The following is a 16681-nucleotide window of genomic DNA, read 5'->3' on the forward strand; positions in this document are numbered from 1 at the left end:
CAACTGACTACAACTGTATTTATGTCGAGGACTGCATACTAAGTGCCTTGCCTCCATTATTTTTTTTTATACCGATAGATGGCAGCACCATCACTGGATCGAACAGTTAATGAGAATTTAGAACTAGTCCAGGAGCTAATTGCTACCAGGAACTAGCACCCCCAGAGGTATCGTTTCACTTGGAGGACATTGAGACCACGAGCCTATTTAACGTCGCCCAGTCCCCTTTAATGACGACGGTGGGTCTTCGACCATCGAGGTTCGAACTCAGGACCCTCCGGCTCCAAATCCGACACTCTACCGATCGGGCTACCACGGCCCTATCTGCATTTCAAAAATATTCGAAATAACTGATTTCGTTGCCACAACAGCAAAATCTCATACCAAGAGCCAAAAAAAAAAATAAATAAACAACTGAAGATTCGCCTTGAATTTGCTGAAATTTTTTGCAGTAAAAATGTAGGTTTTTTTGATAAATAATTGTTTATGTTTCATAGATGAGCATATAGATGCATTTTTACCTCAAATCAGATCTCAAATGTAGTTTAAATTCTGCTGAACAATTTTACTCTCAACCGAAACTCAACCTTTGGTTGCGTTTGACGAGCACGACCGAGAGCGATCGGTTAGTTAATCACGTGACAACTAATAATCACGTGCTCCAATCAACCAATCAACTGCTTAGAATGATAACCGGTGCTGTAAACGGTTGATCATAGAACGCTGCGGTTTGTACCGGTTACTTACCGGTAGACCGGTGAGGTTCGTCGAACGCAACCACAGATGACGTCACAAAATATTCGACCAATGGCATTTTTCACCAGTATATTTTTGTTATCGGTTAGCAAAATCAAGAAGTGATAATGTTTTGATTTCGTAAAAGATGTCCTGAAGCAGTTTTCGAGTCTGGATTTGATGTCGTGGTAGCCCGATCGGTAGAGTGTCGGATTCGGGGCCGGAGGGTCCTGAGTTCGAACCTCGATGGTCGAAGACCCACCGTCGTCATTAAAGGGGACTGGGCGACGTTAAATAGGCTCGTGGTCTCAATGTCCTCCGAGGGAAACGATACCTCTGGGGGTGCTAGCACCGGGAAGCTATTAGCTCCTGGACTAGTTCTAAATGGGGAAGTTTTCGATTTTTCAATTTTATTTTTATATTATAGAGTAACATGTATGAACATCATAGGTGAAAAAATTTTTGCGATACGATAAGTAGTTTTTTTTTTAAATTAATTTTTAAAGTTCAAGCGCCTGTGACGTCAGATGGCATAGGAAGTGACGACATGCGCCTTCCGGTAGGGGAGAAGTCGAAGCTCACGCATTCGACTTCGAAGACGAAACGTAAAAGGCTTATCTCCTCGCGTTTCTGGAACATTAAACCTCTCATCCTCTCGGAAATATTCGAATATCCTCATTGATGTTACTTGAGGAAGATTATTTAGATTGTGCTTTAACGAATCCGGTCTCCATAGTAGTGTGTTCAAAAGGATTATTTAATTTCTAAAAAATAAAAATATCAGCGCGCTCAAAATGTTCCTAGCGAAAACAAGGGATCTTCGGCGGAAGGCTGCCCATTCGCGCCCTGTGACGTAGGCTAGTGACGTTTCAGAAGCGCGCACTTTTGCGCGTGGATTTTTAAAAATTCATTAAAAATCAACCACGGTGTTTTAAAATTCGGCGATGGGGAATTTTTTAGTTTTGAGGGTCAATTAACAATATCCAAAATATGAACATTTAATAGGTTGCAACTTCCGTTTTCTCATTAACTGTTCGATCCGGTGATGGTGCTGCTACCTATCGGTAGATAAAAATATAAAATAATGGAGGCAAGGCACTTAGTATGCAGTCCTTGACATCTACCGAAACTCAACCTTTGATGACGTCACAAAATATTCGACCAATGGCATTTTTCACCGGTATATTTTTGTTATCATTAGCAAAATCAAGAAGTGATAATGTTTTGTTTTCGTAAAAGATGCCCTCAAGCAGTTTTCGAGTCTGGATTAAAGTTTTAAAATAGTGAGAAATTGATGAAAATGCTTTTGAATCCGAACAAAAATCCTGGAGTGTCCTACGGTCAGTTTTTACTCTTCGTAATGTTTCGTGTGGATTTTTATTTTTCCTCTAACTGCTGGTTTCTTTCTATTTAGATGTGATAAACACGAAGTTGTTGAATACTACAGTGAATTATTCTGCCGTTAATGACTATGTGAAAAGTTTGTGCTGCCGGAGAGGGAAGGATAAAAACTGTCAAGTTAGTATAGAGGTTTTCTAGTTTAATTCTTTTTTATTTGTTTCAGAAATAATCAAGGTCACCATTAATTTTGAACAATTGTATTATTTTATATATGCACGGACACCCGGGGGTCACTGATTTTTTCCTTATTTAAAACATTTGTCCTTGTGTGGCGAATTTTCTCTCAGATTTGGCAAACTTGGAGACAGCATTGCAAAAGTGCAATTTACTAAAAAATTTTATAATAATACCTCCTCTCAACTTATTAGGTGCATCTATATGTGTATGCTTTTATCTTATTCAGCAAAAGTTGGAGTTTCAATTAGAGACATACCGAGTAGTACTTTGGCCGAGTACCGAGTACTCGGTTTTTTACTACTCGGCCGAGTTACCAAGTACCAATTATGTTTTAAGAAGAACCACCGACACACATGTGATGAATTTTGAACTTATTGGAATAGTAGTATAGACCTCCTTGTCCATATAAGAGTTTTTAAAACTAAATTCCTGCTGAAATTCAATTTACGCACTATATAAACAATTTTGTCTGTCAAAAATTTTACAAAAAAATTATTTTTAAAATTAAAATAAATAAATAAAAGGTATGCTTAATCAAGTTGGAATTAAAACAAATTTATACCAATCAATTATAGTTTTAGTTCGCCAAAAATAAATAATTTTAATACAACAAATGTGCAGGAACACTGCAGACATGTGTTTCTGCCCCCCCCCCCCTGTTACAAGGAACGTCTTTTTCAGTGCATAACATGTGAGCTAAAGAATGTAAAGACATCGGACAAAAAAATCCGACTTTTGTCGGATGCCTTTAAATCCATGAGCTCCCATTTTGTGCACTGAAAAAGGAATTCTTTGTAACGCCAAAACACGTGTCTGCAGTGTTCCTGCACTGTGCTTTTAATGTTGTTTTATTTCCTTTAATTTTTTAAGCAAAGGTATTTTTATATTTTTTATAACTAATTTTTGTTTGTAGCAAAAGACCATTTTTAATATAAAAATTCCATATTTTCTATACTTACATTTTTTGCATAATTTTTAATAAACTAGTTTTATTAACTTTGGGGACATTAAAATAAAGATTTATTCCATTGAAGCATTGCAAACTTCATTATTCTCAAAATGTAAATTTGACTTATAAACAGGGTTCGTACGGGTCATGGAAATCCTGGAAAGTCATGGAAAAAAAATAAACAAATTTCAGACCTGGAAACGTCATGGAAAATTATTATTTTCATAAAAGTCATGGAAATTTATTTCAAGTCATGTAAAAATGTCTTGGGCAGTAAGAAAGCAACAATTGCTAAAAGAGCGCCAGGGCTGTATCCAGAGGGGGGGCCTGACGGGCCCGCCCCCCCCCCCCCCCCCCCCCGAAACCCGAAATGTTTTGTACTGTAAAACAAATTTTTTTTTTTTTTTTAATTCCTAATGTCAGAAAAGGAAAATAACAAAGTTTTTTTTTTATTCTTAATTTTGCTACTATTCAAAATTTATAATATATTTTGCAGAAATACAGAAAAAGCAGTTCTAGTTCTCATTAGCTGCACGGCACACTTGAAATTCAGACCTTTAATTAGGACTTCCTGCTATCTTTCCCAATTCAATTCAGGGCAGACCAGGGTTAAAGCAGGCTCTTTGTCAGTTTGGTAGACTTTTCAAGTTTACCAAACTGACTTCTGTGCACTTCCTCCTCCAGGGGCGTGCACAGTAATTTTGGGGCTGTCACAAATGCTTTTTTTTTTTTGGGCCCCCTCCATATTGTTAACCCATATTTTTAACCCTAGGTTTAAAAATATTGAGCCCCATTTAAGCTCGGGCCCGGGCCAACAGGTGTTCCTTCTCCCCTCTGTGCACGACCCAGCCCTCCTCCCCTAAAACTCTTATAAAACTTACACTGTACTGATTTCGAGCCGGGGACTCCCCAAATATTGGGCCCCTAGTTTCTGATTAGGCGAGTATCTTCTTACCAAGATGTGCCAAATTCAGCTCCTTGATACATCCTGAGAAAAAAATGCAAAAATCACGATTTTGGCGTTTTTGTAGCATAATTTTCAAGATCATTTTTGTGACTGATATGTTTCTTGTCTTGCATTTATTTAATGACGAATTCAGTATCATGAAAGTTCTTTTGTTATTGCTTGTTTTTTTTCTTACTTCTACTGCATAGTTAATACCCTTAGTATGAGTTAAAAAAAACACTTACTCTACTCTCTTTCATTTTCTGCACTACTTGTGATTGAAAAAAAAAAGTTTGTTTCGAGAAATATTTCGTTGCATTTATTTTTTACTTAAGACGGGTGCGTCTTACAAAGTTATAATCATTTTGTAAGACTGTGCAATCAACTTTTGAAAAATGTAAATAAAGAGCTTCAAATAATTTCCCCTGTTCGGGAGTCTTTGAAAATTGTTTAAGTTTTTAAAATTCCTTGAAAAGTTCTTCAGTTTTGTATCTTATCAAGAAAATAAAGTATGAATTGTCCAAATGGCCAGAATATTACTCTTCCGTTCTTATTTTCTGAATGTCTACACCATTTCTTTTAAACTATTTTGTACAATTTTCATACTGTAGGGCATTTAATGGAAAAAAAAGGGGGATAGGGGGAGTGATCAAAAACAAACTTCACTAAAAGCCGATATGAGCAGATGACGGGGTGCTTCTCTTTTCTCCTTTCTCGTTTTTCCTCTCTGTCCATTAAGTTCCATGATTTGTCGAGCAAGCAATTTTTATTTTGTTTGATCTTGATTTGCAAAAGAATGTATAACTTTTAAAAGACTTTGTTTGCCTAGTTTTTTTCATATTTTTGAAGTCTCAATCTTTATACATAAAGGGCTAATCTCTGTCCGGATGTCCGGGGTAAACTTCAAAACTACAGGAGGGATTTTTTCCATTTTTTCACCATAGATAGCTACATAATCGGGGAACAACTTAGGCTATAATTTATTGCTAAAAAACTTAGTTTAAGAAAGTCGTGATCGAAAACTGTAAATGTCATGTAATTTCCACATCAAATGATTAAAGATTAAACCCATCGTTTCGAAAATTCGTTGCCTAACAACAGCATTATTAAAAGTAATCTTAATGTAAATTTTGAATCAAGGCCTCTCTGGAGTAAGCATGACATTGATTTCTTAGGAATTGCATCCTCATCTTTATACATAAAGGTCTAATCTCTGTCCGGATGTCCGGGGTAAACGTCAAAACCACTGGAGGGATTTTAACCATTTTTTCACCATAGATAGCTACATAATCAGGGAACAACTTAGGCTATATTTTGTTCCTTAAAAACTCAGTTTTCAAAAGTTATGGTGGAAAACAGCAAATTTCTGTAATTTCCCCATTGAATGATTAAATATAAAATCCATTGTTAGGAAAATTCGTTGCCTAACAACAGGAACATTAAAAGTAATCATAATGTAAATTTTGAATCAAGGCCTCTCTTGAGCAAGCATGACATTGCGTACTTAGGAATTGCATCCTCATCTTTATACATAAAGGGCTAATCTCTGTCCGGATGTCCGGGGTAAACTTCAAAACTACTTGAGGGATTTTAACCATTTTTTCACCATAGATAGCCACATAATCGGGGAACAACTTAGGCTATAATTTATTGCTAAAAAACTTAGTTTAAGAACGTCGTGATCGAAAACAGTAAATGTCATGTAATTTCCACATCAAAAGATTAAAGATTAAACCCATTGTTTTGAAAATTCGTTGCCTAACAATAGGAACATTAAAAGTTATCATAATGTAAATTTTGAATCAAGGCCTCTCTGGAGGAAGTATGACATTGCTTTCTTAGGAGTTGCATCCTTATCTTTATACATAAAGGGCTAATCTCTGTCCGGATGTCCGGGGTAAACTTCAAAACTACTGGAGGGATTTTAACCATTTTTCACCATAGATAGATACATTATGAGGGAGCAACTTAGGCTGTAATTTATTCCTTAAAAACTTAGTTGTAAAAAATTATGGTGGAAAACAGTAAATTTCATATCATTTCCCCATTAAATAATTAAATTCGCAACTCCAATAAATTATAGGGGGCGCAGCAGCCACTGTCTAATGGCGGATGAAAAAAGGTGAAACAAACAAATGCCATAACTTATAACTTGCTTTGACGTTTAGTGAATGACAGTACTTTTTCATCGTATTTGTGCGAAGCTTTCTTTTTTATTCTTCTGAAATTACATTACACCACAAACTGCTTGAAGCCGGAAATTTACCCCAAAGAAAACTCGTGGAATGGAATATTTTACCTTTTTCTTTAGTATTGGTAATCACCGCAAGGTAGCTTATTCGAGCTTTGAAGTTGCGAATATGAAACCCATTGTTACAAAAATTCGTTGCCTAACAACAGTAATAATAAAAGTAATCATAATGAAATTTTTGAATCAAGGCTTCTCCGGAGCAGACATGAGTTTAAAGTCGTTTAAACATTTGGAAACTCTACTTTTTGTATCCTTAAAGAAACATAGTATAGAGCTTTTTTTTTTCTTTTGAGTATGTACTATTTAATTAAATAAAACGCACGGTTTTTTCAGTGACCTTTGTTTTTGTTAGTTCATATTTTGGAAATTCTTCAAATTTTTATATGCTTAAATTCCTGCTTTCGTTTCTAAATGAATATTCGTCGTTCTTTATACTTATTGCTATTTTACTTTAATGGGTAAGGAAGAAGCTCGATTTTTAATCACGTCAAAGTGATATGTTTTGAGTTCTTTCAGTTAAAACAGAAAACGAAAGGAAGTAGCGATTGTTTCTTATATTTATTTCTGACCCAGGCAACGCCGGGTATTTTTGCTAGTTACCTAATATAAGGCCTCAAAATACAGATTTTTTTTTTCGAAAATTTCTCGGGAAAAAAACTTTCGGACCCCCTGAAATTATGGATGTTCGACATCCGACTTAAAGGGACACTCTCCTGTTATCCTTACCACTACAAGGTGAATAAGAAAAATAATAAGAAATTAAAATGACAACGTCCAAACAGTGGAATCATTAAAAATCGAAACAAAAAGTCTTCAATGTTAACATTTTTATGCGTTTGTTGTGTCTATATGTGTGTGTGTGTTAGGGCAATGTGCTAATCCGGGCCCCTCCCGAAAAAAATTTCTGGATACGGCCTTGAAGAGCGCTAGAAATATTGAGCGATTTAGTGATATTGCATATAAGTTGAACGATCTCAAAAACAAATCCAAGTTTTGGAATCCAATTTCATCCGCTTCTGTAACAGCCGCTCATTTTTTTTTGTGATGTGATTTTACTACTGGGGCATTACTAATTTTGAACCCACCATTATTTTCAGTACTTCTTATATTTTATATTCTGCAGTAGAGGACTCGCACTTTCTTGATTTTGCCACAGTCCCTCATAAAGTGTAATTCAATTGTATTCGAGTTCGTTTCAACTACTTGTAAAAAGTTCATTATTAAATTTTTCAGAGTTTATTTTATCTTGATATGTTGAAGGCTTTAAAATGAAAACTTTAGTCAGGCAATAGAATATAGAAATAGGGGATTTCTAATACTCTAAAACAGTAGTGCTCAACATATAGCTCACAAAACTGATTCTTTTAGCCAGCTGAAATATTTGGTTTGGAAAAATGGATTTACTATAAAAAGTGGCTTTACTTTGATGAACGAATATGTACTGACAAGTTACCTGAGTGATTAGATGCACTATTCACATCAAAGGGCAATGATTTTATGAAGTAAATTTATTATTTTAAACTTATTCAATTTTTATCCCATTCATTCAGGGTTGGCAAAAACCCGGGTTTTTTTAAAAAAAGCCCATGGACCCAGGTTTTTTGGGTTTTTTTTAATAAAACCCAAAAAAAACCAACTGAAGCTGGGTTTTTAAAAAGAAATGTGGGTTTTTTTGTCTTTTTTTAGGGAAAATGTGGGGTACTTGTAGCATATTGTAGCGTAAGTATATGGACAAAGTGCAAAAAATTTTTTGGGGTAAAAAAAAGCTGGAAAACTAGTTAAAATTCAGCGTTTTCTGAAGAAAAGTATAAAAGACGACAAAACCCAAGAATGATGAAGTTTCAGATTTTTTAGTTTTCATGATTACCAACAGTTAAGGCAAAGTTACTTCTCGAGTGAGAAAATCTATTGTTCGTATTTAATTGCTACTACTTTTTTTTTTTTTGCATTTTACTTTCCTGTATTTCATTTTGTTATGCAAAACTACTGTAGAACCTCAAGTAGTTTAAATCCCTTTTTACTGAATTCCAGCTTAATCAAGACATTTCTTTCAATTTTATGTTGCCAGTTTTTCTATTTCTGTGTACAAACTAAGAAATATTAAACTTTTTCGTAAGATAATGAAAATACTGTACATCCTATTCCATTTTCTGTCCGACCATTTGAAAAACCTGTTAATTTCTAAAAAATATACCTTGTGTTTATTTAAGATTTGTGACGTGTTTGTTTGCAGGAAATAATTCACATGAAAGCCTTTTAGCTAGAGTAGTTTCCTCTGTACAATCTACAAATATTGGGAAAATCAGATGTGACAGGACTTAGTCGAAATAATTTGAGTCCATTTATTGATCAGTTAAAGAAAAAAGTTAAATATATTTATTTAAAATCTTTGAAACATTTTTTTAATGCTGTTAAGAGTTAAGAAATACTATTTCAAAAAATTCATTTTTTATGTCCAATGTCTGTGGTGAAGAAGAAATGAAAAAGAAGTTTAAATTGTGAAAGTATATAAATTAATTTTTAAAAAACTTCTCAGAAAATTTAAAAAACCCAAAAGTGGGCTAAATAATGGGTTTTTTTAAATGGGTTTTTTCAAAAAAACCCATTGGGTCCAATACGGCCAACTCTGCATTCATTACTATTCTGTCCTATTTATTAAATATTTATTAGACATTTAAACATCAGTGTATTGCATTCATTATATTTTTTATTTTACTTGAATTTATGTGATGAAGACAAATAAGATTAATTTATTACTTTCAGCAGTATGCACTGATATTTTTTTCAGTCACAAGTTAAGTGCTCCAATGAGGTAATGGCACTCATGTAGAAGTTTCCCTAATGCCCATTTCCGTAAAAAGGGACAAGTTTGACATTAAATAGTGCTACTCTTCGTACGTATAGTTACGACTTCGTGTAACAAGGTCATGAAAATTTTTATGAAGTCATGAAAAAGTCTTGGAAAAATCATGGAATTTTTTTATCCAAATTGAGTATGAACCCAGTATAAATTTTAATTGTAAATGATTGCAGAATATAATGCTTGCTCTTTTTTTTTAAATAAATTTTAGTATCTGTCTTGGACAATATTCAATTTTTTGAAACTATACTCGGTATTGGCCGAGTATCTGATCAGAATTTGACCGAGTACCGAGTACTCGGCAAATTGGCCGAGTACCGAGTAGTTACCGAGTACTCGGTACGTCTTTAGTGGAAATGTTTCAGTAAAAATTGTGATACATTTTCATTTAATCTGTCGTCATGTCAGCGCAACTGTAAGACATCTAATCGCAGGTATAACTATGATATCCTACTCTTTGCTATTTGGCGACAATATATGCAAATCCATTGCATAACAATAATTCACAAAAATCACATCTTACTCAAAATTATTGGTGAATGGGTGATTTGCCTTCTTTAGATAATTTTTGAAGAACAGAGTGAAGAACTACTGACTTTTTTTTTTTAACTGACATTTCAAATATATTTCTGTAAAAAAAAAAAGCCTAGCAGGCATCGTATATATGTTTAAATAATTAACAATTTTCATGTTTTCTTTGAAAATATATCTATAAAATGTATTTTAATTTGTAAAACTCCATTTTTCCTGAAAATTTACATCCCTACCTTCAGGTGATAAAGAATGCTCCCAAATCCCAATTTAAAAGATCATAAATTGGTTGACCGCTCAGAGCATTGTTTGGAGTTAAATCGATTTCCTTTTTGAATAAATATTAGCTTCAAAACATACGTATTTTACTCTGGCGCTAAAAAGTTTGTTCATTTTTAGATCACGCTGTGCATGCTTGTGTTTCATCATTTGGTAAAATTCAAAGTTTCGCTTGATAGATTACGAATTTCCTCCTTCCCAAGTTTGGGGCATCCTTGAATGAGTGATGATCGAATACCGTTTGAAAGATTTTAAATATGCAAACCCTATTAAATAATTGATTAATATATCTACAGTGGCTCCCAAAAGTGTTCGTACACTTTGAAATTTTTTAATAAAACCCAAATAACGCAAAATTGAATTCGAATATGACGTCCAATATTTTTTCACATCATTCCTATTTCATTCTAAATACAACCCAGTAGTTTTTTCAAAATATTGATGGATCTTCTTTTTGAAATGGGTCAGAAAACGAAGAGACAGAGAAATAACACGCCACAAAAGTCAACATACACTCAAATATTTTCGAATAAATTCATGATTAAAATTATCATACGTCGTATTTTTATTATTTTTGCATTGTGTTTACCCTTAAAAGTCATTTGGCTTTAATTTTTTGCTTATTTATTCTTTAACATTGTGCTTATTACTTTGAAATGGCTGGTATTCGTAAAAAACAACAAGCACCATTCAAAATTTGAATTTTTCCCTCACAGCAGCGGTAAATTGATTTGAAATGTCTCTAAATTAGCTAATTTATTCCATTCTATAGTAAAGTGCTTGATAAAATGCTTTAAAGAAAAGAATCGAACCAAAAAGAAGGCAATAAAAGGTCAGCCGGCAAAGTTGACCAAGAGTGATCGGAGATTTAAAGTTGAAAAATTTATGAAAAATACACATTTGAGTGATGTAAAAGTTTCTACAGAGTCAAATGAAACATTTTACATTTAATTTTCACCTAAAATTATTCGCCAAGTTCTCTGGTTAGCTGAATTAAATGGGACCTCTTACAGCAGAAATTTTCTTGGCCGTGCGAAAAACAGAAAGCTTACGCTTTTCGTAGCAAATTCAATGATAAATAAGCTAAAAACGTTTTGGAATTACGTCTTACTTAGAGATAAATATGAATTCAACATTTTTGGTTAAATTGCTGTATAATTGTAAATAGAAGAAAAAATTAGGAAATTAATCTTAAGAACTTAGTTGGATCAGTTTAATCAGGACAGTGAAGGTGTTCTTGTGTGAGGGTGCACATCAGCATCAGGACTTGGTAGTTTGGAATTTTTTGATGAAATAATGAATCATGCTGTTCCTTTAATTATTTTAAAAACCAATTTTAAACTCTTAGCCAAAAATTTGGTTATCGGGAACAATTTTGTTTTTTATCAAGATAACGATAAGATGCACACGGTTTTCAACGTTTGCGTGTAGGTCCTCGAAAATTGTCCTAAAGTTTAGAAAATACCCTCTCCATCTCCAGATTTAAACTTAATGTAACATATTTAGAGATATCTGGAGGCTAGATTACAAAAATATAGCTTTGAAACGAAAATAGAGCTAGAAACAGAAAGACTCTAAGAACTGTTGAACACTTACTTAGTTATACGCAAAAAAAAGGAAGAAAAAAAGAATGAAATCTATTCCCAGACATTTAAAAGGTGTTGTTGATATTGCATGATATTCTACTCATTCATAACTTAACAAAAAGTTAGATTATTTAATAATATATGTACATTTTTCAAAGTGTACAAAGACTTTTGTGAGATAAAATTTTCGGCACTTTTTGGTTTTTGATTTTTAAAAAATTAAGTTTTAATATTTTTCAGAAAATTTTCGGGTAGTTTTGTTAAAAATTGACCATAGATCTTATAGTTAAATACCTATTCTGAAATATTAATTCTAACCAATGGATAGGGGCCTATTTCATTGAAAGTTGTAGGTGTACGAACGCTTTTGGGAGCCACTGTGTATATATCAGGGTTTAAAATAGAGCGCGGGATTGCGCGAAACGCACACAAAATCGGTAAATCCCGCGCAATCCGAAGGTCCCCTGATCCGATTCCCCCCCCCCCCCACCCACCCGTAAATTCTTAAACTCTATAATGAACCCCATACCGGAAAAGCGGAGAAGATAAAAAAAATTTCAAAATCCATTTTCATTTTGGAAAGATGGAAAAAATTTAATCTAGCGTCCGTCAATTCAAAGCAATTCAAGTTACATCGACAAATTCCGATCCGCCGGTCGAAATGAGATCCGAAAGCTGCTGGAAACGACATTCCGTTTTCGAAAGGTATAGGCAATTTTTCACTTTAACTTTTTGATTGTCAGAAAAAAAGTCTTTGTGCGGTAGAAATATTATTCTAAACAATGGGGACCGAACACCATTCGGATAATTAGATCCAGAAAATGGTCTATTTAAAAAAATAATTGAGTGTATGTGTATGTTACTCAGTTGTAAAATATTTTATTAAAAATGAAATAATAAATGAAATTGCAAAATTACTGAATAATTATTTGAAAATGGGGTTGATATTATACTAAAAAATTATAATTTAAAAATAAATAAATTTAAAAAAAAATGATTTAAAAAAAAATTCTAAACAAATTTTCAAAACTTATAAAAATTCTCCCCCAAATTCAAAAAATCCCCCCTGGAATCTGAAGTAAAGGGGGACATTCCCCCCTAAAAATTGAACCTTCTTTCAAACCCTGTATATTGTTTGTTTTCATTACGCTTTTATGTACTTACTTTTTTTATTAAACTTTCAGATTGCTTCGTTGCTTCGTGCCGTCACTTGCATCGACCTGACCACATTGTGTGGGGATGACGCTCCATCCAATGTCCATCGATTGTGTTGTAAAGCTATGTTCCCCATACACGAAGAAATATTACTCGGAATTGGATTGAATCCGAGTGGTAAATTGGAAGTTGACTAACCACTTACCGTTTTTTAACTAGAATTTGTTTTAGCTGATTATTAATGTTACAAAAGAGAAATTGTGTGCTTGTGCCACATAATCTAAATTGTAACCAGCATTTAACTTGTATCTTTTCGGTAGAAACTAAAAAAAATAGAGACGTACCAGCGTTAGAAATTACTGCTGGTCCACTGGTCCCAGACCAGTGAAACCTGCCTCGGATTACCATAAAAAAATAATTGATGGTCCCCTGGGATCACCAATAGCTGTCTTTTTTTTTTTTTTTTTTGATCACACTCTGCTAAAAAAAATCAAAAGCATTAGCCTAGTCAATGTTTAGCTATTTATTAGTCAAACCGTTGGTTGACTTCGTTTACAGTTAATTTTATTTTCAAAAGTTTTATCGAATTTTAAATCACACATTTACATTTTACTCACACTTGGAGGGAAAAATAATGTCCTGAAACAAAGTAAAAATGGTCAAATTAAGTTCACAAATTTTTAGTAGCCCATTTTAATCGTTGTTTAATGAAATTTGTTTTCAAACTGTATGCTTGGCTGTTTAAGATTGAAGATTTAAATGTTTATTGCCAATTGCCTATTAAAAATTTTCAATTTTTAAACATTTAAGTTATATTAAAAAATTCTCATCAGAAGAAAAATGTTTTATACTGTTTATCTGTTTTGCAATGTTATTTAATAAGTGTTCACATTCACACATTGTTATTTAATATTGTGTTTACCATTTTGAACTTTATTCTCAATACATTAATTTTGCAGTTAAGTCTTTTATCAATGAGCTAAAACTTAATAAATGTAATCATCAAAAAGCGTAATTTTTTGGTACGAACATATTTAGTGTTCAATTTAAAGCAGACTAGTGATGTTGTTTGAGGACCAGTACATATTCACGTTGAATGGTCCAAGGGACCAGTAGGATTTTTTACTGATTTCTAATGCTGCGTACCGAGTAGCACTTTGGCCAAGTACTGAGTACTCGGCCGATTAGTGAGTTACCGAGTACCAATTATGTTTTAAGAAGAACCACCGACATATACGTGGTACATTTGAACTCATCGGAATAGTAGTACAGACCTTCATGTCCGTATAGTAGTTTTTGAAACAATATTACAGCTGAAATTTAATTATGCATTATTTAAAAGATTTTGCTTGTGTGTGTCAAAAATTTTAGAAAACAGTTATTTTTAAAATTAAAAATAAACAAATAAATAAAAGGTATGATTAATCAAGTTAGAATTAAAACAAATTATACCAATCTATTATAGTTCTAGTCCGCCAAACATAAATAATTTTTAAAAGCAAATACAGGAACAGTGCAGACACGGGCTTCTGCGTTACAAGGAACGTCTTTTTCAGGGCATAAAACGTGAGCTAATGAATGAAAAGACATTCGGAAAAAAAAAATCCGCCTTTTGTTGGATGTCTTTAAATTCATAAGCGCACATTTTACGCATTGAAAAAGGCGTTTCTTGTAACGCCAAAACACGTGTCTGCAGTATTCCTGCACATTTGTGATTTTAACGTTGTTTTGTTTGCTTTTATTTTTTAAGCAAAGGTATTTTTCTATTCCTTATAAATAATTTTTGTTCGTAGCAAAAATCAATTATAAAAATTCCATATTTTCTATACTTACCTTTTTTAGCCCAATTTTTTATAAATAAATTTTATTAACTTTGGGGACATTAAAATAAAGATTTATTACATCGAAGTAATATAATCTTCGTTATTCTCAAAACTTAACCTTGGCTTGTAAATTTAAACTGTTAGTGATTGCAGTATATTATATACCTGCATTTATTATTAAATGTAATATCTGTCTTGAACAATATTAAATTTTTTGCAACTACTCGGTATTGGCCGAGTATCTGATCAAAATTTGGCCGAGTACCGGAATAGTTACCAAGTACTTGGTACGGTCTCTAAAAAAAGTAGAAGAAAATACATTCTCCAATAAAGAGAAAAAAGCATTCCATTTTTTTTTGTATGAAATATTTTGAAGCAAAGTGCAGCATATACCCAATATTGCAAGATTTTCACATATAAATGACCCCCCCCCCCCGGTCTGTTATTTAATTTTAGCACAAATTACTGCACATAAAAAATTAATTTGAAGTATTCTGGTTTGCAGGTACTTAGGCACTCTAGGTTATGGTTGAATTTTCAATTTTTTACATTATTTTTACTTTAGTAGGATACATTAAGAAGCAAGAAGCACGCGAGTAAACCTCAATCATTATTTAATGTTGAGAAATATTTTAAAACAACTCATTTCTCAAAAGTAAGGATACTTTTTTCATGCATATGGCAATTGAGCTTGTCTTTTTATTTTGCTGTCCCCCCCCCCCACTCGTGTGTAAAATTATTTTCACCTTTTAGGCAAACAACCGCTTCTCATTGAAACTAATTTTTCTTGCCAGTCTGTCACACATTTTGACACATGGAATTTCATTTTTTGTTCATTTTTAAAAGTCGTTTCTATACCTTCACAATTCCTGTCATGCAGGGTTGGCTTTTTCCCGCCCAAAACTTGTTTTTCCCATCCCGGCGGAAAAAACTGGTAAATACCGGGGAAAACTACCAAATAACAATATGTAAGAAATATTTTGACTTTTTGAATCTGATGTGTAAAATGGAAGTTAGAAATAAATAGTTATTACAAAATTCCCTTGGGTTTAAAATTCAGGGTTCGTACGGGTCATGGAAATCCTGGTGAAGTCATGGAAAAAAGATAAACAAATTTCAGACCTGGAAAAGTCATGGAAAATTAATATTTTCATTATAAGTCATGGAAATTTATTTTAAGTCATGGAAAAATGTCTTGGTCAGGAAAAAAGTAACAATAGCTAGAAGAGCGCTAGAAATATTGAGTGATTTAGTAACATTGAATATAAACTGAACGATCTCAAAAAGAAATCCGAGTTTTGGAATCCAATTTCATCCGCTTCTGTAACAGCCGCTCGTCTTTTTTTGTGATGTGATTTTACTACTGGGGCATTACTAATTGTGAATTCACCATTATTTTCAGCACTTCTTATATTATGTATTCTGTAGTAGTGGACTTGCACATTCTTGATTTTGACACGCCCCCCCCCCCCCGCAAAAAAAATGTATTTCAATTGTATCCGAGTTCGTTTCAACTACTTGTAAAAAATTCATTGTTAAATTTACCAGAGTTTATCTTAATGTGTTGAAGGCTTTAGTGAAGAGAAGAAAATGAAGACTTTAGCCAGGCAATAGAACATAAAAATAGGGGAATTCTAATACTCTAAAACAGTAGTGCCCTACATACAGCTCGCAAAACTGATCCTCGTGGCCAACTGAAATATCCGGTTTGGAAAAAGGAATTTACTGAAAAACGTGGCTTTACTTTAATGATAGAATATGTGGTCCAGTTATATGGGTGATTAGATGCACTATTGACACCAAAGGACAATGTTTTTATGAATTAAATTTATTATTGGAAACTTAGTAATGACTCATTCAATTTTTGTCCCATGCATTACTATTCGTTTCTACTTATTAAATATTTGTTAGACAGTTAAACATCAGTGTATTGCATTCCTTGCATTTTTATTTTGTTTGAATTTGTATGATAACGACAAATAAGAATA

At 33.1% G+C, this 16681-nt stretch overlaps 1 protein-coding gene across 1 annotated transcript in view; it reads left to right on the plus strand.

Moving 5' to 3' along the window:
* Positions 1-1942: 1942 nt before the first annotated feature.
* Positions 1943-16681, plus strand: part of LOC129233015 (deoxyribose-phosphate aldolase-like) — a 36389-nt gene continuing 21650 nt past the window's right edge. The window contains exons 1-3 of the mRNA XM_054867095.1: positions 1943-2075; positions 2150-2253; positions 12900-13047. Of these exons, the coding sequence (XP_054723070.1) occupies positions 2030-2075; positions 2150-2253; positions 12900-13047 (298 nt within the window). The 5' untranslated portion in view covers positions 1943-2029. The remainder of the gene's footprint in view (positions 2076-2149; positions 2254-12899; positions 13048-16681) is intronic.

The sequence above is a fragment of the Uloborus diversus genome, unplaced genomic scaffold (assembly GCF_026930045.1).
Source record: "Uloborus diversus isolate 005 unplaced genomic scaffold, Udiv.v.3.1 scaffold_15, whole genome shotgun sequence".
Lineage (NCBI taxonomy): Eukaryota > Metazoa > Arthropoda > Arachnida > Araneae > Uloboridae > Uloborus > Uloborus diversus.